This window comes from Nematolebias whitei, chromosome 9 (genome assembly GCF_014905685.2).
Source record: "Nematolebias whitei isolate Nwh7 chromosome 9, NemWhi1, whole genome shotgun sequence".
Classification (NCBI taxonomy): Eukaryota; Metazoa; Chordata; class Actinopteri; order Cyprinodontiformes; family Rivulidae; genus Nematolebias; species Nematolebias whitei.
Genome location: NC_056506.1, coordinates 45,416,789 through 45,442,273, shown reverse-complemented (window position 1 = coordinate 45,442,273; position 25,485 = coordinate 45,416,789). Strand labels below are relative to the sequence as shown.

At 40.2% G+C, this 25,485-nt stretch overlaps 1 protein-coding gene across 1 annotated transcript in view; it reads left to right on the top strand.

The window, feature by feature from the left end:
• The window catches only part of lig1 (ligase I, DNA, ATP-dependent), a 111,697-nt gene that overhangs the window by 41,339 nt on the left and 44,873 nt on the right, over positions 1-25,485 (top strand). The window contains exons 6-17 of the mRNA XM_037682408.1: positions 3,198-3,578; positions 3,702-3,813; positions 7,692-7,778; positions 8,426-8,482; positions 10,633-10,691; positions 11,079-11,192; positions 11,294-11,460; positions 11,781-11,857; positions 12,055-12,146; positions 20,030-20,129; positions 20,227-20,312; positions 22,369-22,484. Coding sequence (XP_037538336.1) covers positions 3,198-3,578; positions 3,702-3,813; positions 7,692-7,778; positions 8,426-8,482; positions 10,633-10,691; positions 11,079-11,192; positions 11,294-11,460; positions 11,781-11,857; positions 12,055-12,146; positions 20,030-20,129; positions 20,227-20,312; positions 22,369-22,484 — 1,448 coding nt within the window. The remainder of the gene's footprint in view (positions 1-3,197; positions 3,579-3,701; positions 3,814-7,691; positions 7,779-8,425; positions 8,483-10,632; positions 10,692-11,078; positions 11,193-11,293; positions 11,461-11,780; positions 11,858-12,054; positions 12,147-20,029; positions 20,130-20,226; positions 20,313-22,368; positions 22,485-25,485) is intronic.

Genomic DNA, 25,485 nt, shown 5'->3' with positions numbered 1-25,485 from the left:
ATGCAAGCTGAATGTAGCAAAATTCAAGCTAAAAGTAGAAAACAGCAAGTTAAAAGTAGCCAAATGCAATATGAAAGCTAAAAGTATCATAAGAAAAGTAAAACTAGATGAAAATGAAATGGATTTCAAATAGAACAGTAATTTTAAAGAAACTGAAGAGATCTCAATGTATTAGATGGAGGAAATATTTGTAAATACAATTAAATATAAAGTTACAAAAAACAAAAGTCACGGCACCATTTCTTGAATGAACCAACTGTTTTGATTTATGAAATGGCTAAAATTGCACAAAGCATGCTGAAGCAGTTAGATTGCAAAAGACGTACAAAAACAATAAAAAGGGCAAAACACACAAATGTTTCTCTTCTTTAGTAAAACTGATGCAGCTTTCGACAACAGAAGGAAACGGTGTCAGTCGCAGTGAACATGTCATGAGTTTTTCACACATGTCTATAATTTAATTTGCTTGCATTTAAAAGAAAGACTGACTAAAACTGTAGTGGATTAATGATTAAAAAAATGTTCTTTAGTTGCATCCAAACATCACATGACTCAACAATTATTTTGTTATCTATAATTAATAGTGTTAGTCCAAAGACGTGGACCGAGCGCTCTATAAGGGCTGAAGTAAAGCTGCACCTGCTGCTGTTGTGGTGTGTGCACGCTAACATTTTGTTTTAGATCAGAGAAACCGTTTCAGGGGCTTACTGAGGATAATTAGGATTTAAACTCTTCTGAAGGACTCTAATGATTTTATATTTGGCTTGATTTGAACCAGTGATGGGAGCAATAGTTTGTTTATTCTTTGATTTGATGCAATACCGGCTAGAGTTTGCAGAAGAAAATTAGCCTGTGTTGCTAAATCTGGTACGTTTATACAATAGACTAAAATACTCTTGTTGATTATTGTGCATTTTCTTTCAGGGCATCAGATGAAGTGATGTGAATGACTCATCATCTCATTGTCTTTTCCACTTTAAAAAACTAGACTTCACTTTTTTATTTAATTTTGTTTATTTTTTAGAAAACGCAAAACAACATAATATATAAGTTTGTTTCCTTAAGTGACTATTTTAATGTGGCAATAACATAGTTTCATCACAGACAGCTCTCTTAGTTAGGAGTTACGTTACGAGTTCGGATCTGAAAATGATCTAAAGAGGCGGCTCAACAAATTAGAATATCGTGAAAATGTTAAATTTATTTTGTCAGTCATGTCAGAAAGTGAAACTCATCTATAGATTCATTACACACAGGGTGAAATATTTTGAGCCTTTTATTTCACATAATTTTGAGGATTATGGCTGAAAAACACAAACTCAGTGTCTCAGAAAATGAGAATATTTCACAGCCAGCTTTTGGTACCTTTGACGGTGTGGAGCCGAGTCCGGCTGGAAAATGAAACCAGCATCTCCATAAAGCTCATCAGCAGAAGGAAGCATGAAGTCTCTAAAATTTCACCAGCAGAAGACATGGCCCCAAACCATCACCGACCGTGGAAACTTCACTCTGGACTTCAGGCAACGTGGATTCTGGACCTCTCCACTCTTCCTCCAGACTCTGGGACCTTGATTTCCAAATACCATACCATTTTATTTATAGTGCACTTAAAACAGCGACAAGGCAAAGTGCTGTACAGACAGAAAAACAGGCAACACACAAAACAATATACAAAATGAGGTAAATCAGAACATAGACATAAAAACGATGCAGATAATAAATATGACGACTAACCAGTGTGAAGCATACAGGTTCAAAACAGATCCTCTGGTGTTGAAAGCTACGGAATAGTAGTGGGTTTTTAAACGGGATTTGAAAACCGAGAGGGAGGGGGCCAGTCTGACAACCAGAGGCAACTCGTTCCAAAGTCTTGGTCCTGCTACAGAGAAGGCCCTGTCACCTCTGGCATTAAGACGAGTTCCTGGAACTGTGAGGAGCAACTGGTCCGCTGACCTCAGGGAACATACGGTTGTAGCAAATCGGAGACATGGGGGGGCGAATGACATGAAATGATACTTTAATCTGAAAAGAGGACATTGGACCACTGAGCAACAGTCCAGTTCTTTGTCTCAGCTTCTGGCGTTGTCTCTGGTTCAGGAGTGGCTCAACTTGAATGAGACATTTGTAGCTCGTGTTTAGAAGTTAATCAGCTGATTTTGGTGCGATTGAACCTCTTCACAATACTCTACTTTCCTGAGACACTAAATTTTATTTTATTTTTTGTCATTGTCTGTAAGCCATAATCCTCAAAATTACAAGAAATAAAGGCTTGAAATATTTCACTCTGTGTGTAACAAATCTATGAGTTTCACTTTCTGAAATGATTGATAAAATACATGGAACTTTTTCACAATATTCTAATTTTTTTTAGATGCACCTATAAAGTACAGGCTACATTTATTCTCATTTCCTGAGCTACAGATACAAAACAAGGAACACATTTCTCCAGTAGTTCATAAAATTCAAAGGTATCTATTGACATGAAATGAATGAACTGAAGTTTGCCTCATTTTTATTTATTTTGTTCGATTTGTTCTCATGAACTCATGTTACGAGTATAGACTCCTTAGATGTCAGCACATCTTAATTTTGATGCCAGATTGAGTCCAGTTGTAGCTTGGAGGGCTGTAAACAGTTTAGATGACATTTGCCTCCTACCTTTCGTTGTGTAAATAAACTCCTGAACTGGTAAGTTGATGCATGAAGATCATAAAATGTTGCAGCAGAAGGTGCTACTTTAGGTTAATAACTTCAAATGAGCTCTTAAAATCTAAAGTATTTTCCCAATAAATATTTAGGCTTTTCTTTCTGCTTTTATATTTTTGTAGCGAATCAGATGGCGTTAAATACAAATGAACTATACTGTTAGAATCCGCACTTAATTTAATGTGCGGATGAAAAAAATGAAATTTTCATGTCTAGCTCCTCACCCAGCCGGTATCATGACCTCCTCTCTGTCTGCTGGGACTTTTGTGCTACAAGTTTGTCAATAGTAATTTCCCTCCTACCTGGCTGTCTCGGATGAAAAGGAAAAGCTCAGAAATATCACCTGCGGCATTTATTGAAGAAGGCTGTTATGTTGAAAGCAGCTTCAAACATGGCCTCAGCCCAAAAAAAAAAAAAAGGTTGCCCTCACTAAACCTGCTGGCATTTATGTCTTCAATGACTCCGCTCTCTTTCTGTTCTCCCCTGTGTAGGGAACACCGACGAACCCATGGAGGAGGGAGCAGAGGAAGAAAGGGTTGAAAAGGCAGCGACCGAGGCTAACGGACCAGATGAGGAGGTGGAGAACAAAAAGAAAGGAGAAGCAGAGAAGGCCAAGAAGGAGGAGGAGCAGGTAGAAAAGAAGAGCTCGGATGAGAAAGAAAAGAAAGCTGAGGGGGCGGGAAAGAAAAATGAAGCAACGGAGAAGACTGATGATGAGAAAGGGCCCGCCGTTGCCAAAGAGGAGGGGGTTGAAAAGGACACGCAAGACACAGGGAGCCCGAAAAGTCAAACGGTTGGAAAAAAGCAGAAAGAGGCAAAGGAGCAGAAAGATAAGGAGCCGGCCAAGAAACCCCCAATCAGCAGTTTCTTTGGTGAGCTGGAATTTGCATAAAAATATCTGAATTGCTTTTATCAGTTGGAGAATATAGCACAATATTTTCTGTTATCAACCCATTGCTCCACACCTCGCCTTCTCTTTATTTATTTTTCTGCAGCTCCCAGGAAAGCAGCAGTGAAGACGGGCAAAACGGAGACGAACCCTGAGGGAGAGAAGAAGACAAATACAGAAAAGAAGAACTTGGGGCAGGAGCGTAAAGACAAAATGGGGTGAGACAATTAATGACTGGTACCAAAACACCCCTTGCTGTAAAGACAAGACCCTCTGATGGCCTGTTAACGGTTGAAAAGTAGTACATTTATGAATTAGATTTATTTGTCCATCAGATTCTGCAGCTCGGTCGTTGAATTGAAATCTAAACAGCCTTAAGGTCAGTTTGACCTTTCACAGTACAGATGGACATTTTAAGCATAAAAAGGCTGAATTTGTAAGTAGTTATTGAATTTTTGTTTGGCAAGTTTGAAGTCCACCACAAACACCCAGCTGCCATTCAGTCCTGTACGATCACCCACTTCCATTTTATGTCCCTCCACCCCAACTATTTCTGTTCAGACTTAACTTGTCACATCTACAACTACAAGACTAACAGCAATTCATGTTTCTCACAGCACGTTTAGTTAATTAGCTAATTAATATAGCACAATAAGTGTCAGCACCACAAACAGTTGCAAATCAGTTTAATGAGTGCCAATCTCAGCCGCTGCTTTATGGCGTAGGATGGTTCATGTTTTGGCTTAAAACGTCTCTAAATTGGTTTAAATCATATTTATCTGATAGATTCCAATTTGCAAATGTAAATAATGAATCTTCATCATACACCAAAGTTAGTGATGGAGTTCCACAAGGTTCAGTGCTTGGATCAATACTCTACCTTGTATATTCTTCCATTAGGTAAAGTTATTAAACAGCATGGGATACATCTTCATTGTTATGCTGATGACACACAGTTATATTTGTCCATGAAACCCAATGAATCCAATCACCTACTTAGACTACAAGCATGTCTTAAAGACATAAAAACCTGTGTGACCCTAAATGTTCTGCCTTTGAATAAAACCACGACAGAGGTTTTAGTTTTTGGACCCGAGCATCTTAGGAAACAATTTTTCAGTCTTTCGTCCTCCATGGATGACATTAATCTGTCCTCCAGCTCTAATGTTAAAAATCTTGGTGTTATTTTTGATCAGGACACGTCTTTTATCCCCCACATTAAAAACGTTGCTAGAACTTCCTTCTTCCACCTGCGTAATATCACTAAAATTAGAAACATCTGATCTAAAAATGATGCAGAAAAACTGGTCCATGCATTTGTCACGTCTAGACTGGACTATTGTAATGGTTTGTTATCTGGATGTCCAAATACTTCTTTAAAAAGTCTTCAGTTGATCCAAAATGCTGCTGCCAGAGTCTTAACTGGAGTTAGTGGGAGAGATCATATCTCTCCAGTTTGAGCTTCACTCCATTGGCTCCCTGTCAAATCCAGAATTTAATTCAAAATCCTACTTCTAACCTACAAAGCTCTCAACAACCTAGGTCCATCTTATGTTCGAGATCTTATTGTTCCTTATTTTCCTAACTGAGCACTTCGCTCTCAGACTGCAGGCTTACTCGCGGTTCCTAGAGTTTCCAAAAGCAGACTGGGAGGAAGATCTTTCAGTTCTCAGGCTCCTCTCTTGTGGAACCAACTTCCAGTTTCTGTCCGTGAGGCTGACACATTGTCCAGTTTTAAGACTTTCCTTTTTGATAAATCCTATAGTTAGTTAGCTTGTTATGATGCTATAGGTTTAGACTACTAGAGGACAAATTTACCTAATTCCCTTAAATGAATTGTTAAAATTGAATAGTTTTCATTTGATACTATTTCTATCCTAACATGTGATTCTGGACCTGCCATTGTGTATCTGTTCCTACCAAACCCAGCTGGTCGAAGCAGATGGCCGCTTGTCCTGAGCCTGGTTCTGCTAAAGGTTTCTTCCTCATGTAATCTATGAACTCACAAGTTGACTCCAAAGAGAGTTGTTTCAAATTGCTGCTAAATTTTTAACAACATTCCACATTTATTAAGATCTCAACAAAGTTTGCATAATTGAAAAAAAAAAACATTCCTAAGTTGTCTCAGTTCTGTAAACTTTATGCGCAGGCCAAGAAACTGTGCGGCTTTATAAGCTGACACTTTCACCACTTGTTGAATTCTCTATAAAAACTTTTAAGTGTAAGAAATATCAACTGCCTCATATTTATAGAGAGATCACCAAGGAGTACATCTACACCACTGCCCCCACCTAAACATAAAAAAATACTTGGAGCGAAACAAATCAGTTTACCAGGAAATCAATAAAGGTTTGTGGTTTTAGGATCCTCTGTGCAGCTCCGCTACATCTATGTTGTCGCCTGCAGGGAAAACTCTCAATGTGATGTGATTACGTGTGCTATTAGCTGCTTTTAATTACTGCGCAGCGACTAATTAAAGCAAAACAAACATTTGAAGGTGTATATAAACTGTAGACAACCACAACAGTATTTTTGTCCCTTGTGTTTTATTTCATTTTATTTTTTGTGCATTTCATTAAGTGTGATTTTCTACGGGAACATTAATCTGTGTAAAACAAAAAAAATGTGCATATCAGAGCCACAATTAAATCAAAAATCATATTTAAACAAGATAAATTGAATTTCCTGTGACAATGAGTGTGAATAATGCTTATCGCAGAAGAACTTGCTGAAAAACGGCTGAAATTAGCTGAAAAACATTTTGAAATGTGGCTGAAATGGAAGAACAAGAATAAATTAGCAGAAGAAAGCAGAAAGAAAACATATTTGCTGAATTAAGTTTTAAATAATCAGAAATGAGAAATAATTTAGGAAATTGGCAAAAAAAAGAAGCTGAAATTAGCAAAAAAGAAATAGCTGAAAATTAGCTGAAAAGGTAGAAAGAAACTTAAACTACCAGAAGGAAGCAGAAAGTGCTGAAATTAGCTGAGAAAATGTGGAATTAGCTGAAAAAGCTAAAATTTGAATCAGAAGAGCTAAATGGTAGCTGAAAAAGCTGAAACTTGCCAAAAAGAGCTGAAAAAAGCTGAAATTAGCATAAAAATTTAAAAAGAAATTAAAAAAGAAAAACTGAAACTAGCTAAAATAATTTAAAAGGAGCATAAGCTAAAATGAGCAGAACTAAGTTAATTAGGCTGAAAGTAGCAGAAATTAACATGTAAAACTTAAATTGATCTGAAAACGGTTGAAATTAGCTAAAAAAAAATGCTGAAAAGTTGGAACAAGCTTAAATTAGCAGAAGAAGCAGAAAGAACACACGTTTGACCAATTAGATTGAAAGAAGCAGAAATGAGCACCAGAAAGTGGAAATTATCTGAAAAAAGCTGAAATGGGCAGAAAAGCAAAACAAAACGCAAAATGGCTGAAAAGAAGCTAAAAAAGTAGAAAGAAGCTTAATTTACTAGAAGGAAGTGGAGAGAGCACATTTTTTTGCTGAATTAGGCTGAAAAAGTTGAAATTATTGCAAAATATGTGGAATTAGCTTAGCTGAACAAGCTACAATTAACATACAGCAGCTGAAATATCAGACTTGCAGAAATAAGCTGAAAGGAGCATAACAATCTGAAATTAGCAGAAAGAAGTTAGAAAAAGCACAAAAATGTTGTAGTTAGCAAACTTGAATCAAGTTGAGCTCAAAAGTTATTCGGTTGAAGTTCATCTAATTATTTCTCTGCAGGTGTGAATGAGATCCACCCAGTGGTTGGTGAGATATTTTCCTAACAGACAGAGACGAGAAAAATCGTTATCGCCCGCCATGCTTTTTGGCAAGTTCCCAGCTGTAGTGGCTGCTCTTAATAAAATCAAATGATACCATATTATTGAATAAAATGCTAACCCACTCTTATTTATGGTGTTTAAAGATGCATTTTTCTTTTTAAATACTTGAGCTTTTTTAAAATTTACGTAGCTTTTCAAAACTTTGAACGTGTCTTTACGGATATTCTAGTCGTCAGTTTTTTCTTGGGTGCGCCCTGCTTTAAGTTTTAATTGAACAGAAATGAGCGTCACTAATTCGATCTTGCTTTCGTTCTTTCAGCGACTCGACCTCGGGACCGACAGACTTCGATCCTTCCCGGCCGAACTACCACCCGCTGGAGCACGCCTGCTGGCAACAAGGCCAAAAGTAAATCCCACACCCTCTGAGACTTTCCCTATTTACAAAATGCTTCCAGTTTTATGAGGCACTTTATAACAAATCTTTTCCTTCAAGCTGCTGCGTGTCACAGTAACCCTGGAGCTTTATATATTTTTGTTCATAACTCTGCCAAATCTTTCAAAACTTCTCTTTGGATGGCAGACTTGTTTAAAAAGACAAGAAGCTTGATTCTAACTAAAGCAGATGGGAATATGTTTGCAGCATCATTCATCCGAGAAACAGAATAAACAATAAAAGTTAAAAAGTAAACCCATGTGAGAGTTAACACAAAAGCAAATCTGTTTAATCTATTTATGATGTGCTTGTTTAGACTATTTAAAAGCATTTGCATCCCTGCGGTAACAAATCTGCTTATTCTGTCACCGTATAGCCCAGACAGGTTTTTCCTGCCTTTTTTTTTTAATACGAACACTGTTTTTCCAACGCAGCAGCTCCGACCTTTGTCCTCGCTGCTCTCGTTTTCGTGCGGTTTGATAACCTCGTATCAAAGCTTCTCCTCCTGCTGCACTAATTGCCAGTTGCTCCCGAACATCCGAGTCAGCTAAACGCCGTGAATGTAAAAATCTGTCGGCGCCGATGCTTCGCCTGCTAACTACACGCTCATCTCTCTCCAGAGTGCCGTACTTGGCAGTGGCTCGCACTTTTGAGAAAATTGAAGAGGACTCTGGCAGGTAAGAGCTCCGTATGGAGGAAAAGGCGGCGGGCGTCATGTTTGAGGGGGTGGAGGAAGTGACTCTTTCAGAAAGTGAACACGTTCCAGCACGTTTCTGCACGTCCACGTTTCACACAACCTGCTGGAAACGAGCTGAAATAAATCCTGTAGAGAAAGAAAAGCGATTTGGATTAATATGCTGGATGGGGCAGAGAACATGAAGAACTATTAAAAATTAATCACGTTGTGTGAAGGCTTAATAACTTAGATTTTATTCCCCACCGCAGAACAAGAAAGGCTATGATGTATGATTATGATATGATGATGGTGGCTGCCACACAAAAACAGCTATAACTCAGTGGGTTTTGCAGAAACGGAGCTAAAACCTCGTGTGGTAGTAGCTGAGGGTAGTTTTCAGCACATACTTTAAGCACTAACTGGCTGCATGACATTTGTTTAAAGCCTGTCTGTAAGCAGAATATCTCATCAATCATCCAATGGAGTTCAATGAATTTATTTTATTTTAATGCTCATTGACCCTATTGAAGATGGCCAAATTCAAGATGGACAAATTCAAGATTGACAAAAAGACAGGAGACAGAACTGGAAGTGGCAGAAATGAAGATGTTCAGGTTCTCCTGAGGAGTGACAAGGATGGAGAAGATCAGGAATGATATCATCAGAGGTACAGCACAGGTTGAACAACTGTAAAGTTAGAGAGATGGTTTGGACATGTCCAGAGGAGGGACAGTGGATATATTGGTAGAAGGATGTTAGAAATGCATCTGCCAGGAAAAGGACAAAGAGGAGATGTATGGATGCAGTTAGAGAGGACATGGAGGGAGATGGAGTGAGGACAGAGTGAGATGGAGGAGGATGACTCGCTGTGGAGACCCATGAAGAGGGAAAAGTTGAAAGAAGACCCAATTCAAGATGGCCACCACAGCCAGCTGAGCTTTGAAACCCTAACAATGTCTATATCTTAGCTATATCTGCAGATACAAGGCATGTGGCATGAGTTTGCAAAATAACTCTGAACAGTTTTTAGTTTTAAACTTCAGCATGAGGGTCAATAAGAAAACGACTGCCAGGACTTTAAATACTCTGCTTTTTTTTTTACACTTTTTTATCGAGCTCATTACTTCTTAACAAAGAGGAATGAAACAGGCAAAATGAAATAGTTTTGATTAGGAATTCATTCTGAGAATGAAAAAAGTGCTTTATCTTCTAAACATTTTGAATAACATAACCCACGGCTAGGCCTGTCACGATAATACATTTTCTGGGCGATTGTCTCAGAAATTATTGTGATTAAACGATAATATTGTTTTATATTTGACAATAATTAGTAATTATTGTCAAATTTAAGAAGAAATGTTGGTTAATTTGTTTTGCGTGTGGTACTTGTTTTGATCACTGGATGGCGGTATAAGACTGTTTGAACCGAAGGATGGATAGTGAGGGAGTGAGCAGCGTGTCACTTAGGGAGGGAGGCTCCTTGACGTGACATGGGCTTCCTGTTTTTTGGTTTTCAAAAGGGCAGACGCTCAGTGTGGTTTTAGCTCTTTAGCATAACATTTTTCACACAAAAATTTTATTAAAAACATCAGTAAACAAGTTCTCAGCTTCTTTTTGCAGAGAAAAACAACTTTTTACACAAAGGCACGAGTTTCAGTTGTGAATTTTGGAGCTTCGACAAGACTGAGGTTTTTTCCTGAGGTCGGCCTGTTAGCTTAGCTCGTAGCTTAGCTTCTCATCTTAGCTGCTTTTAACGATCCAAAAACGCCATTTTGGACGGTTAAAACGGATTTTAAAGAGAAAAGCGAAAGGGACGGGTCAGTGAAGAGCGCCGGAGTTGAACTTTTTGTCATCCAGTGTCTTCAGTAGAGAGAGAGACACGAAGAAACGATAAAGCCGATAAATGAAAACGAGGTAGAGAATTTTCATTTATCGTGCGATTAATTGATTTATTGTTTATCGCGACAGGCCTGGCCTCAGCAGTGATTTACTATCTGAAATCAACATTTAGTATTTCACAAATAAAATCCTAGTCGGGTCCCATTAAGGATTAAAAACCTTCAGATGAATCTCATTTCCTTCCGTCCAGTATTTACATGATGGGCTTCATGTCTGTCACCCTCCTTGTGTGTTTCTTCTGTCGGTTCGCAGGCTGAGGAACATCGAGACGCTGTCGAACCTGCTTCGCTCCGTGCTGCTGCTCTCTCCAGGTAAACGCTGCTTCATCTCTGCCGTAATTCATCCTGATGCCGCCTCGCAGTCGGCTGGCTGCCAGCCACTCCATCAAGGAGCGGACGGCAGGAGCCAGGACGCACAGAAAAGTGTTTTTCTTTGTGGATCTGTGCGTGTGCATGCCTGTGGGATCTGGATGAAGTTTATGCTGATATGTTGGTGGTTCACGTCCTGAAAATCTCCGCTGTCGACTCGTGTTTATCTTGTTTTTGTGTTTTGCTGACGGCTGGCAGTCTGTATTCCCTCGGTGTGTTGCTGTGCGAGTCTTTTAGTAGAGCTTATGACTGCTGTTTTTGTGAGCGCCTGCGCTCCTCTTTGTTGGCGTGCGCTTTAAACACACGTCTGCGTGTTGCTCCTTCTCCTAGATGACCTGCTGTGCTGCGTGTACCTGTGTTTGAACCAGCTGGGCCCTGCCTACCTCGGGATGGAGCTCGGCGTCGGGGAAACGGTGCTGATGAAAGCCGTCGCTCAAGCAACCGGTAAACACAGTCGCGCCAACGTTTAGCCGTGCAGACGCAATCTTTCTGCGCTCATAAGCCGAAGAGTCGGCCGCCGTTTACCGTTTCGCTCTTGTTACCAGGGCGACAATTGGACAAAATTAAAGCGGAAGCGCAGGAGAAGGGAGATTTGGGCCTTGTGGCCGAGAGCTCCCGTAGCAACCAGCGCATGATGTTCCAGCCGGCCAGCCTGACTGCGGGGGGCGTGTTCAGGAAATTGAAGGAAATTGCCAGCATGAGTGGGAACTCGGTGAGCCGCAGAATGTTTTTATTAAGAGGAGAGCAGTCTTTGGAGAATAGTTTCACTTTACTACTGAGAAATGTTAATGTGATTATGTACCAGATGAGAAATTATTAGTTTGTCTACTTCTGAGGGTAATTTTTAAGTCAAGTTCTCACCTGGCTGAAATCTCTCTCCTGCAATTAGTTCTTTTATTTCCCCCGTCACTGATGAGTCTTTTTTTTTTCTTCCTGCTTTGAACATGTACACGCTGCTAACCTCGGTCTTTTTGCATTCTGTCTCCTCTCGCTCTTCCTCTGTGAATCTCAATTTCCTCCTGCCTGCCTCAGGCCGTGAATAAGAAAATCGACATCATCAAAGGCCTCTTTGTGGCATGCCGCTTTTCAGAGGCCCGCTACATTGTCAGGTAAAATAAGACTCCCTCCCACACACACACACAGATCGACTGCTGGTGTGACCACAGGAATCTGCACGTTTATACACACGCATGTAATCCAGAGACCTCGCTCCTCCCTGCGTGTGCGCGTTTGACTGTGTAACGCTTATCATGTTTAGCAGGTGCTAAAGAGGGTCTGCACTGACTGTTGATGTTTTGATGGGCAGGTCCCTGGCTGGGAAGCTGAGGATTGGCCTCGCTGAACAAAGTGTGCTTTCTGCTCTGAGCCAAGCGGTCTGTTTGACCCCACCTGGACAAGGTAGCCACCTCCTGTTCACTCTAATCGTTCCTGCTGTTCACAACAGCCCCAAAAAAAATGACTTTCAGTGTAAGTGACAGGATCCAAATCCCAAATTGTGTCCTGTCAAACTTTAAACTGAAAGTAAAAACCGTCTGAGTTGTGCAGCTGCTTTTAAACTAAGTTATTTCCAGTCATAGAGCCCCCGTCTGTGTCACATTTCTTTGCACCACAGCTCAGGAAGTGCTGTCACTAAAAAAAAACAAAAACAAATGTCAGTAATGTTCATTTGATTTGTGTGCGACTGCATAAGTGCCAGCTCTTTACAGTTGTGTACTTTTACTGTGTCATGTTGCGTTAGTTCTTTAGGTAGTATCCTTCATAGTAATACTGGTTAAAAAAAAAAAAACTTCCCCGGGAAAATAAATTATATCACGATATGCTAATTTCATGGCGTTAGGCCTGCCGCGATAAACAACATATCAATTAATCGCACGATAAATGGAAATGATCTAACTTATTTTAATTTATCGGCTTTATCGTTTCGTCGTTTCTCTCTCTACTGGAGACACCGGATGACAAAAGGTTAAACTCCGGTGCTCTTCACTGACCCCTCCCTTTCTCTTTAAAATCCATTTTAACTATACAAAATCGTGTTTTTGGCTCGTTAAAAGCAGCTAAGCTGAGAAGCTAAGCTAACAGGCCGACCTTGGAGAAAAACCTCCGTCTTTTCAAAGCTCCAAAATTCACGGTTGAAACCCGTGCCTTCATATAAAAAGTTGTTTTTCTCTGTAAAAAGAAGCTGAGAACTTGTTTAGTGATGTTTTATTGAAAGGTTTGTGTGACAAATGCTATGCTAAAGAGCTCAAACCACACCGAGCGTCCGCCATTTTGAGAACTGAAGAGAGACAGCCCTTGTCACGTCAAGGGGCCTCCCTTCCATTTTTCTTAGAGACACGCTGCTCGCACCCTCACTATCCATCCTCCGGTTCAAACTGTCTTATACTGCCATCCAGTGGTCAAAAAAGGTACCACACTCAAAATAACCAACATTTCGTCTTAAATTTGACAGTAATTACTAATTATTGTCAAATTTAAAACAATATTGTCGTTTATCGCAATAATTTCTGAGACAATTAATCGCCCAGCAAAATTTGCTATTGTGACAGGCCTAGTCACAACCCGAAGCTCACGACCGTAGATGACTGTAGGAACGTAGCTCGACCGGTAAATTGAAAGCTTCGTCTTTTGACTCATCTCTCTCTTCACCACGACAGACCGGTGCAGCACCCGCTTCACTGCAGACACCGCACCTATCCGCCTATCGATCTCTCGCTCCATTTTTCCCTCATTCGTGAACAAGACCCCGAGATATTTGAACTCCTCCGCTTGTGGCAGGACCTCCTCCCTGACCCGGAGAGTGCACTCTACCCTTTTCCGGCTCAAGACCATGTCCTCGGATTTGGAGGAACTGATCCCATCTCTGGCGGATTACGCTCATGTGAGTCATGCAGCGATATTCAAGTTGTAAAGGTGAAGGCTTGAACGGACACATCTGAGCTGAGCGCTGTTTGTCCCGACAGTTTTCGAGCTTCAACGTGACGGAGGACGTTGCCTTTAGCTCTTTAGCTAGCGTGCTGCTAACTTGGAGCTACGTCGGTGCCGATGGGTTGGGGGGGTGTGCGCGCAGTTCGGTTCGGTAGACGGTGTGCTCGGTTCTGTTGACACGGTGGAACACCTCGCTTGTATAATGGTAGGGAAACACTGACTATGCATCGACCACCGATTTATGATCAAGTCGGAGACTTACCCGAGTCTGTGCACAATAACAGCAACTGGGAACTGTGGGAACTGTGCAGCTCAAACCTCGAGACCAGCTGCTTTCCTGAGGATCAGGAAATTGGCTGATGGTTCTGATCAGCAGTCGTTTCAGGCAGCATTTCATTTGTTCTCAGCATTTGTCACAAGTTTTGGAAGTTATATCTCATTTAAAGGCAACATGTTTTTCTTGTATGTTACATTTATGCTCAACAGATCTTAAACTTTCATTTTATTTAGTTTATTTGGGAACTGCACCTGCACTTTAGTTTTTGTGGTGGATTTTGTTCTATATTTTGTGCAGACTTTTTCAATCTAAATAACAGAAGGATCATTTTTATACTTTGAGACTGAATACTTCACTAAAGTAATTGCAGTAAAATTAACCCTTGTTGTTTATTTTAGTTTTTATATAATACTGCAAAGCAACATGTTAAGTTAATTTTGTCAAATGTATAAGTATGATTTTTTTTTTTTATCACAAAATGTATCGTTATCGTCAGAATGCTCTGAAATATCACGATATTATGTTTGAGCCACATCACCCACCCCTATGTACTTTATGGGCTGTGACTGCTGAAGAGTTGCTTTTAATTTTGAACATGATTAAAATGTTTGTGCAACAGATTTCCTTTTAAAATAGCCACAGATTTGTGGGTGTATCTTATCCATTTTAAATCTTTCTTGATTTTGTTTCGGACGTCCAACCTGTCTCAGCAGTGTAAGAGCTGTAGCTTGACGCCTGCAGGGGAACTTTCCTCTGACGGAAAACATGTCCATGTCTAAAAATCACATCCATGATCAATACTAATTGTTTTAAATCTGGTCCAAATTGGTCTACCTTCATTTCAAAACTGTAATCCTGCAGATTAAATCACAAATGTGAAGACGGTGCCAAGATGGATATGAAGTGAGCCGAGGCAGCTATGATGTGGGCAGTGATCGAATGTGCGCTGCCCGGAATGCCGTTTTTCAAGATGTGCCCACAAATAAAGCTGTGATTTTTAGTAACTGGCTGCACAAACAGCTTGCTGGTTACTTGGTTGCAAACCCCACAGCAGAAAAACTGCCAATTTTCTCACAATTTAGATTCTCCAGCCAGTTGCAGCCCATTAGGGTACTACCTTTATGGACTTCCATCTTGCAGTCGGTGTTAAACTTTATTATATCAGTTGGATGTCCAGTGAACCTGAGCGGCTGTGACTCAGTTTGTGAGTTGGGGATCCTCGCCCTCCATTGCTCTCGATCAGTGTATGGGTGAGAATTTAAAAGGAGCTGCGTATGTGGAGTGGACATATAAAATGGAAAGTACCTTATTGGTGTGAATGGGTGAATGTGAAACACCATTAAGCACTTTGCAGGACTTGTGGAAGTGAGAACCTTTTCCCTGTAGAAGGAAACTAAGGGACAGTATGAACCTGCCGATCTTCTATGTCCTCTTCTGCTAGCAGCTGGTAGCATTGTTACAGGAATAAATGGTCTTCACTGCCATTTATTTGGAAAATAAATGACAAACCTATTAAACATTACACACGAGCTCATGCAAGATTACACCTTCTAAAGTATTTAAACCATACCATTTAAAGTATTTGTTATGAATGACTCTCAGCTACTTTCACAACAAGCTTGAGTAAAACATCGTTATAGTCATTTTTGTGTTGGCTGAAATCGATTATTGTGGCAGCCATCTTAAATTGGATTGACTCCATAGTGTCATTACTCGTAGATGTACATCTAGTGATTACTTTCTGAAAGTTTCATTAAAATCTATCCTGTGACTCACAAGATATTTTGCTAACAGAGTCACAGTATGTGTTGTGTTGTCAATGCTGGAAAGCAAATAGCAGGCTGAGTGTCCTCACCCAGAAAATTTTGAATAAAGTTGATGCGATTTCCTGCATTTTGGTGTATTTCAACGAGTTGTTCAACATCTACGTTTACCTACATTTGTAAACACTCCGCTTCTCTCAAGCGTCCTAGCTGTTATTTTGTCATATTAGCACTGTTGTTTTGATACGTAATGTGAATGATACACATCAATAGTTTTTTCTTGTATTTTTAATAAATAATCAACATTTTATTAATGACCCTCTTGAACTGTCGAACTGATTTGCAATTTTGTTGTGCTGTTTAATTATATTTTTGAGTTTTTTTTTAATAAATTGCGCAATGACTTTGGACTTTTAGCGGCGGAGATTTTTTCAAGGGTAGACGCGGAAACGCTTACTTGAAGGGGCAGCTCGTATGCTCATAAGTGACTGTTGTGTTTAAAATGAGTGTTTATGTAATTATTTTCAGTTTACTTATCCAATATAAGTTTTATTTGTTCAAGGCAGTCATATCTGTCTATAATATTATTATTATTATTATTGTTAAACCTGAGAGTTATCGGATCCAAGCAAATTGTTACCGAAACGCACCCTATCAAAATAAGAGAGTTCCCGGATCCTGTTCCAGCAGGATCCAGCTCAAATTAAGCCCTGGATGTGACTCTTTGCTATGCTAAACTTTAGCTCATTATTTGTAAAATGGACTGATTTGAAGCTATTACTTGGCTGTGGCAGCCATCTTGAATGGGGTTGACTAAAACCTCGTCCAATTAAAATGTTCATCAAGTGATAATTTTCTGTAAATTTCATTAAAATCTGCCCACTGGTTCACGAGGTGTTTTGCTAACAAACCTGGGTAAAAACATTATTGAATTTGGACGATAAATATAAACGAGATAAAGTAAATGCATGATGCAACAATTTTCAGTCGGGTCATCTGGACAGTTTCTTTTCTGAAACGTTTCACTTTCCATCCGGAAGGCTTCATCAGTCAAGGAAACGCACAACACAAAACTGATTCTTCCCCCAAACAGCTTACTCCAAAGTGGAACAAACCAGTTATGTTGGTGCTAAGATGGTTTTGAACCAGTTTGACATGACTGTCGACGAGGAAGAGGGCCGGCTCCAGACACCATCTTAGCACCAACATAACTGGTTTGTTCCACTTTGGAGTAAGCTGTTTGGGGGAAGAATCAGTTTTGTGTTGTGCGTTTTCTTGACTGATGAAGCCTTCTGGATGGAAAGTGAAACGTTTCCGGAAAAAAAAAGAAACCTGTCCAGATGACCCGACTGAAAAATGTTGGATTGTGTACCTGGATGATTGAGCATGGACATTTTGGTTAAATGCAGGATGCTTTGAAAGAAGCCTTTTGGCCAAAACTTTATTTAAAAGTAGGTCTTTAAATATGAAATGTGTTATCTTGTGAGTAATTGCACCTACGAAGTTAGTTTCTTTTCTTTTTCCAGAAAGGCCAACGTTAGCTTTATTCCTGCATGATTTATGATCCGCCTTTCTCACAACGGTCCACGTTCACCTCAGACCGTCTAAACCTGGAACGGGACCTTACTGCAGCCTAAACTATACATTTACTCTTCAGCTCAGAGTGTGGCGCTTCACACGCTTTAAACATTCACTTATTAGCTTCCAGTGTGGCAAAGTTTAGGTACTCCTGAGATGAGCACACCTCAAAGTTAAACCAAGTAGTGAGGCGAGTGAAGCACAGCAATGTTTTATTTAGAGTCTACTCTTTAAATCAGTGTTAAAATATTCATTGCACTAATTAGCACAGGAGAAAAAAAAATCAAATTAACATTATTTAACGTGTTAATGCCAGTATACAACCTCACACCTCCCCGATGTATGCGACCACGTGTGTGTAGTTTTACACGGGGAGCATATTTTCTCTCCAGTAATGCTGCTAAACTCGTCACGTAAATAAAAATAAATGTCGTTTCGACGTCCCATCTTGCGCCACTCGCTTTTGGCACCGCTCCGACTCGCTCTCAGCAACATCACAGACACCGAATTACAGATGAATTTCATCCCAACTTAATAAAACGTGTTGTTTAGTCACAGCTGAAGGTGTGTATGCATTTATTATTATTTTTTTTTTTTAAAGAAAAAAGAGTCAATTACACGAGGAACTCTGTGGGGAAATTTACATTGATCCTTGCTCTGGTGTTGAAATGTTTTTCCCAATAAATTATTTATTTGTTTCACCATTATTTAATCAGGCCGGTCAACTAGGAGCACTTTTTTTATACTCGGGTCTGCAGTGGATCATTAGACCGATTCATTTCTCTTAACTTATTATTCAGTGACGATTCAAACCTAATTATTAATGTGATGTAGTGACACAAAATAAATTATTCTGGGCTCATGTTTTTCTTATTTTGACCTTTTCAAACACACCCAGACTGACACTTTTGGCTTGCAAACTTTTTTCTTCCTCCTTTTTTTAATTTGAAAGGTCTAGACTTCCTTGAGGAAATGCATATCACCCGCCGCCTTTCATGTCACAGAGTTTTAGACTAAGATCGTCTTGTGACTAATGATGGAGCTGTTTTAGTTAAACCGTGTAAATGATGTCCTGTTTGCTGCATTCGTACTTGAATTACAGCCATTTGTTGAGTTTAACATTGTGGTGGCAATCTTGAAATGGCATGGCTCTAAAATTTAAAGCGTTTCAGATCAAATGATCGCTTTCTCAAATTTCACAATAAATTTTTATGAGAATTTTTGCTAACAGACAAAACTTGGGTTGATGCCAACAGTTAAATCCAGTTTTAAACAAACATCCATCCATTTTCTTCCGCTTATCCGGGCTCGGGTTGTGGGGGTAGCAGCCTAAGTAGGGAGGCCCAGACTTCCCTCTCCAGCCACTTGGCCCAGCTCCTCCGAGGGAAGCCCAAGGCGTTCCCAGGCCAGCCGAGAAACATAGTCCCTCCAGCGTGTCCTGGGTCTTCCTCTGGGTCTCCTCCTGGTGGGACGTGTCCAGAACACCTCACCAGGGAGGCGTCCAGGAGGCATTCTAACCAGATGCCCGAACCACCTCAACTGGCTCCTCTCGACGCGGAGAAGCAGCGACTCTACTCTGAGTCCCTCCCGAATGACCGAGCGTCTCACCCTCTCTCTAAGGGAAAGCCCAGACACCCATTGTTTACTGATGTTTTATTAAAAGCTTTGTGTGAAAAATGCTGTGCTAAAGAGCTCAAACCACACCGAGTGTCCGCCTTTTTGAGAACCGACGAGAGACAGCCCATGTCACGTCAAGGGGCCTCCCTCCCATTTTTCTTAGAGACACACTGCTCGCTCCCTCACTAGTCATCCTTCGGTTCAAACAGTCTTATACTGCCATCCAGTGGTCAAAAAAAGGTACTACACTCAAAACAAATTAACCAACATTTCTTCTTAAATTTGACAGCAATTACTATTGTCAAATTTCAAACAATATTATCGTTTATCGCAATAATTTCTGAGACAATTAATCGCCCAGAAAAATTTGCTTTTGTGACAGGCCTAATCACAACCCAAAGCTCATGACCGTAGATGAGGTAGGAACGTAAGATCGACCGATAAATTGAGAGCTTCGTCTTTTGACTCGGCTCTCTCTTCACCACGACAGACCGGTACAGCACCCGCTTCGCTGCAGACGCTGCACCTATCTGCTTATCGATCTCTCACTCCAGTTTTCCCTCATTCATGAGCAAGACCCTGAGATACTTCAACTCCTCCACTTGGGGTAGGACCTCCTCCCCGACCCGGAGAGTGCACTCTACTCTTTTCTGGCTCAAGATGTCCTCGGGTTTGGAGGAACTGATCCTCGGCTTGAACCACTCCAGCGGTTTGTTTAAACAAACAAAACAAAAAGAAAATCACACAATCAGTTATTGCTCAGTGTACAAGTTGGGGATCACTCTCAGCTACTACCGCACCTATTTTTAGCTCCGTATCTGTAAAACTGGTTGAGTTGTTTCAATTTTCGTGTTCGCAAAAGTTGCTTAGCGGTGGCGGCTGTTTATTCAACTGTAGATGTACAACCCATTTAAAAACCATCCTTTGGTTCATGACAGACACATTTAAAACACATTTTAAAAAAAAAAAACTTCATCAATCTGCAGCTGCAACCTCATTTTTTGTATATTTCCTGGATTTTTGATCCCTCTAACTTCCATCTAATTAATATTGATCAGGCAGAATTTCAACCACTGGCTCAGATCTGCTTGAAAAACAAGTTTTCCCTTCTATCCATCCAGCTTTTCCTCCTGCTGTGATCGACGCAGGGAAGGGTATGAGCTCTGAGAGCAGGCGGGCCATGATCGAAGAGAAGAGTCTGATTCTGAAACAAACCTACTGGTAACTAATTCAACTCCCTCCATTTACTTTGCAGTCTGTTTTTTTGTGCCTCCTTGAAGTATTTTAAAACATTTATTTATTTTTACTTTATGTGCAGCGAGATGCCCAATTATGACGCCATCATCCCCGTTTTGCTAAAAGAAGGCATTGACCAGCTGCCCAAACACTGCAAGCTAACTCCAGGTAAGCAGCCACTCAAATGTCAGTTTATAACATCCTAAACGACGACTGCTGTGTGGTTATTGAGCTAATCAGTGGAGTACAGCCTCTTATTTTAACCATTTGTCTTTAAAAAATATACCATTAGGATCAGAATTAGCTTTAGGTTACGGTTTGTGATGAGCTTTGTCGTCGAGGTAGGACATGGATACCAGCCACCATCTGCACAAAACAAGACTGAATTGGCTGTTTTTGCTCAATTAAACAAATCTAGTTGCTCCTTTATCATGCGAGCAATTGTTATTTAGAAGCTGTTCCATTCTGAAGTGTTGCATATTTAGAGGAGCAGAGGTTTTTTTTTTTTCTATATCGCCTGCAGCTGATGTTAAAGGTGGGTGTGCATTTGTCTGTACTGTCAGCAACAAGTCTCCTGAACAACTCCTCTATAACTTAACTTTTGGAGTCAACGCAGTTCATGATGGCTGCCACAGTCTGTCCAACTTATTCTGCACAGTTTGTAAGACAAACTCAGAAGTTGCATATCTTTGTACAAAAACAGTCAAAAGAATAAGTTGAAGAAGGCTAAGCTACTGGGAGTCATAATAGACAAAACTCTTTCATGGTCTACACAAATTAATAAGATCGTGACTAAGATGAGCAGAAACATTGCTATAATCTGGCGTAACGCACATTTTATGTCTCTGGAAATAAGAAAATTAGTTATACAGTCTTTAGTTCTTTGTCAACTTCTGTAATGTTCAGCCGTTTGGTCAAGTGCTTCAAAAAACATCTGGATAAACTGCAGGTAGTTCAAAATAAAGCTACAAGGCTAGCACTCGGATGTCCTTTTAGAACAAACGTTGATTTCATGCGTCGTGGATGAAAGTTCGTGACAGGCTAGCATGCCGCCTTCTGTCTTTACACATAAACCTTTTAGCCTTTTCTCACAGTTGTTACCAGCTGCAATAGACGTGCTTTTAATACTAGACGAGCCTCTCTTGTTACTTTTACATGACCTCTGCCCAGGACTAACGCTCTCAAAAGAACAGCTGTGTATCTGGAATTACATTAATTGCTGATCATGTTAATTTTAAAAAGAATCTTTAAAAAAAAATCTACAATAGATAATGAAATAAAATTGAATTGATAAATTTACAATGGAAATCAAGATTGTTTAACGTTGTAATTGGTGATTTTTTTTGTGATTTTAATTCTTGCGCGTGTTTAAATAGTGTTTTTTCATTTTGTAATGCTTGTAAAATATTGATTTTTATATTTTGAATTTGTTTTTATCTTAGGTATTTTGTTACGTCTTTTTGCATGTTTGTAAAAGCTTGATTTAATTGCAGTGTTTTAAGTGTGGACCCCAGGAAGAATAGTCTCCACTACGGTAGAAACTAATGGGGATCCTTAAATAAACAAATAAACAGAAATGGCTAAACCTGAGTGAATTTTCCAAATACTGAGCTCAGGTTTAGTGTGGACGTAGTCTGAAAGTCAAAGTGATGCTCAAACATTGTAGACATTCGTTATAGAGGATTGTTCTTCTGAAGTGTATATTTAGAAACTGTTTTTTTTTTTGTTTGTACCAGTTGATTAGAAGTAAACAGCAACTTCTTGCTCTTAAAAGCTGCAGCTGAAGGATTTTTCTGTGTCGTTCTGTCTTTTCTGATGCTTTTGAAGCTTTACTTAACAGCCCAAGGGGACGTGAGTCAGAAAACTTTAATATTAGAGCCAAATAAAAGCACAAACAACTTATTTCAGCTGTGGTTTTGTCGCAGAAGCAGTTGTGGGAGTAATGTTGGTGTTTCATCTGAGAATGTGTCATAGAAGAAACATTTCACAGCTCTTGAGCAGTTTTCTTTTTCCTTCTCAAGCAGACTCAAGAAGTGTCTCGCTCTCTTAACCTGGAGGCCTGTTAGCGTCACTTTCTATCAGACAAATCTTTTTTTTTTTTTTAAGGCTAATTTGCAATAACTATCCCGCCTTTTTATTTAACGGTCATAAATAATGCATGGCTGTGTTTGTGCGTTAATTCTGTTTTTTGTTTGGCTTCCACCTTCCTTCCTTCGTCTTGCAGGCGTACCGCTGAGACCCATGTTGGCTCACCCCACCAAGGGTGTAGGCGAGGTGATGAAGAGGTTTGACGAGGCGGCATTCACCTGCGAGTACAAATACGACGGGGAGCGGGCACAGGTGTGTATTTATGTGCATGTACAGAGAAGTGAGGGATTGCAACTGACACCCTGCATGCACCTGCTGAATTTTGTATGTGCATACCTTTCAGCTGTGATTTTTTTTATATGACGTATTGCTGTTGCCTGCTGTATTACACGCCTGTGCCCATTCTTTTAAGATGAACAGTAGTACCACTTTTACTCTTAGCCTGTGGGCAGAGCAAGCTTCCACTGCCTCTGTCGGCCTGGTGGCTGATGGGATAGAGTGGCTGTAGGTGAGACTAGGCCTGTCGCAATAAACAATAAATCAATCACATGATTAATGAAAATTATTGACCTCCTTTTCATTTATCGGCTTTATCGTTTCTTCGTGTCTCTTTCTACTAAAGACACTGAATGACAAAAAGCTCAACTCCGGTGCTCTTCACTGACACCTCCCTTTCTCTTTTCTCTTTTAAAATCTGTTTTAACTGTCCAAAATTGTGTTTTTGGATCGTTATAAGCAGCTAAGCTACGAGCTAAGCTACGAGCTAAGCTAACAGGCTGACCTCGGGGAAAAAAAACCCCGTCTTGTCAAAGCTCCAAAAGTCACGGTTGAAACCCGTGCCTTCGTGTAAAAAGTTTTTCTCTGCAAAAAGAAGTTGAGAACTTGTTTACTAATTTTTTTTATTAAAAGCTTTGTGTGAAAAATGCTATGCTAAAGAGCTCAAACCGCACCGAGCGTCCGCCATGTTTAGAACCGAAAAACGGGAACAAGAGACGGCCCATGTCACGTCATGGGGCCTCCCTCCCATTTTTCTTAGAGACACGCTGCTCACTCCCTCACTATCCATCCTTCGGTTCAAACAGTCTTATACTGACATCCAGTGGTCAAAAAAGGTACTACGCACAAAAATTAACCAACATTTTGTCTTAAATTTGATAATAATTACTAATTATTGTAAAATTTCAAACAATATTATCGTTTATCGCGATAATTTCTGAGACAATTAATCGTCCAGCATAATTTGTTATCGTGACAGGCCTAGGTGAGACTATAGGCAGGAGACTGAGCGAGCAAGACACATAGTAGTGAAGGTAATTTAAGGAAAGGACAGAAAAAATACAGTACCTGTAATATAAACCCCTTCAGCTGTTTTGTTAATTTTGGACTGTTGTGCCAATAAAGAGCCTTTGAACGGAGCTGAATGAGAGGAGGGGAGAGAAACGTGACGGCAGGAATGAAGCTGAAAGCTCCCTGACGTTTCCTTTTTTCTGCTTCCGTTTGCTCACTGCAGTGGACCTTACCTCAGACTACCAGCAGGGGGGCTCGTGATACACTCGCTGCTCAAAACTCCCCCATCAGTGTATGCGAGTGTGTGAGAGTGCGCGAGAGAAAGTGGTTTGTGACTTGCCAGAAGACTGTCCCCATCTTGTGTGGCAGCAGATGAATCACAATTACTCCGCATCTGTTTTCTTCTTCTTTTATTAGTTTGTCTGTTTGAGATTGTGGCAAGTAGAAGAAAAATAAAAGAAAAACTGAAAATGAGCTAAATGAGTTGTCGCAGTGGTGCTAATGTAGAAAATGCCCCTAAATATGATATGATGCATACTATGTAGTTAATGGATTGTAGGTTAGCATGGTTTAAATTAGAGATCATTTTAGATGCCATTTCAAAGAACGTTATCAGCAGGTAGACTTCGAGGAGAAGACCGTAGGATTTTTTTTTGTATTGTTTCAAGAACAGTTTTTGTTTTTAGCACCTGCCTGATGGCACCCCTTTTTCAGGTTTGAGTTGGTGCAGCTTCCTTTTCTTCCACCTCCGCTCTGACAGCTGGTGCGCTATCGTGAATGGTTGTGATGATAAATGCAGTGACATCCTCATTTATTTATTTATTTGTTCGTTTGATTTTTAAGCTAGGGTTCGTTCTGTCATTACAGACACGTTTAGATAGTTTCGCTATTGCTATAGGTACCTTCACAGAACAGTTCTTTAAGCTGCCTCCGTCTGTTCATGAATCGCTAATCGAGCCACAAAGATGGAAGCTTTCAGAAATGAAGTGAGCGAACCAAAAGAGACTTGGAGCAGAGGTCAGCTGCACTGACGCACGTCAAAGAGATAGTTCAGTCAACCTTGAAGTGATGTAATCAATAGTTAGTACTAGGGCTGAACAATTAATTGCGTTTGCAATAATATCGCGATATGATAAAACGAGATTTTCTAATCACAAAGGCCGCAATTTGACTGGTCACGTGATCTGGTTGCGTGACTTGTGAGTGAGCGGAGCAAAGCAGAGCGGGGAGCGGGAGAAGTCAACACTGCGCTTTAACCGGTTGCACAATGGCGTCCGGCTCGACAGAAGCTGCATCTGAAAGTTTGGTACCAAAGAGCGGCAGCACGTTTCGTTGTTTGGAATTATTTTAGCTATAAAAAAAAAAAGAAGACGCTGCGCAACGACATGTGTCGTGCAGAACCTGCCTTGCTGCTGTTGCTACCTCTCGAGGTAACGCCACACATTTTTGTCAACACTTAAAAAAACCCACCACAAAGCCATTTACGATAGTTGCATGGCTTGAACGCCAACGACCAGCGCTTCAACTTCAAGTAAGCAAAGTAGCAGCCGACAGGGATCACTGACCGAACTGTTCCAAGGTGTTACTCCGTATGAACATAATTCGAAACGGCACGCGGAAATAACTCGAGCAGTAACGGAGTTCATAGTGAAAGACATGATGCACATCAATACAGAGACCAAGCCTTGGTTTACGGCTTTGGTAAACACAATGGATAAGCGGTACAGAACGCCCTCGTGCACACATTTTAGCCAAGTTGCTATGGAGCTACACAAAAATTCAGAAACAGAGTTTTTTCATTCATTCAATCTTTATTTAGACATGTTAATCCCACTGAGCCTCGAGGACTCATTTACAAGAGAGACCTGATTTTAACAGAGTGATGACAACAGTGGACAACAACGACAACAATAGATGGTCATAAAAGAAGCATACAGATTATTAAAAAAAAAAAGATGGCAAAAAC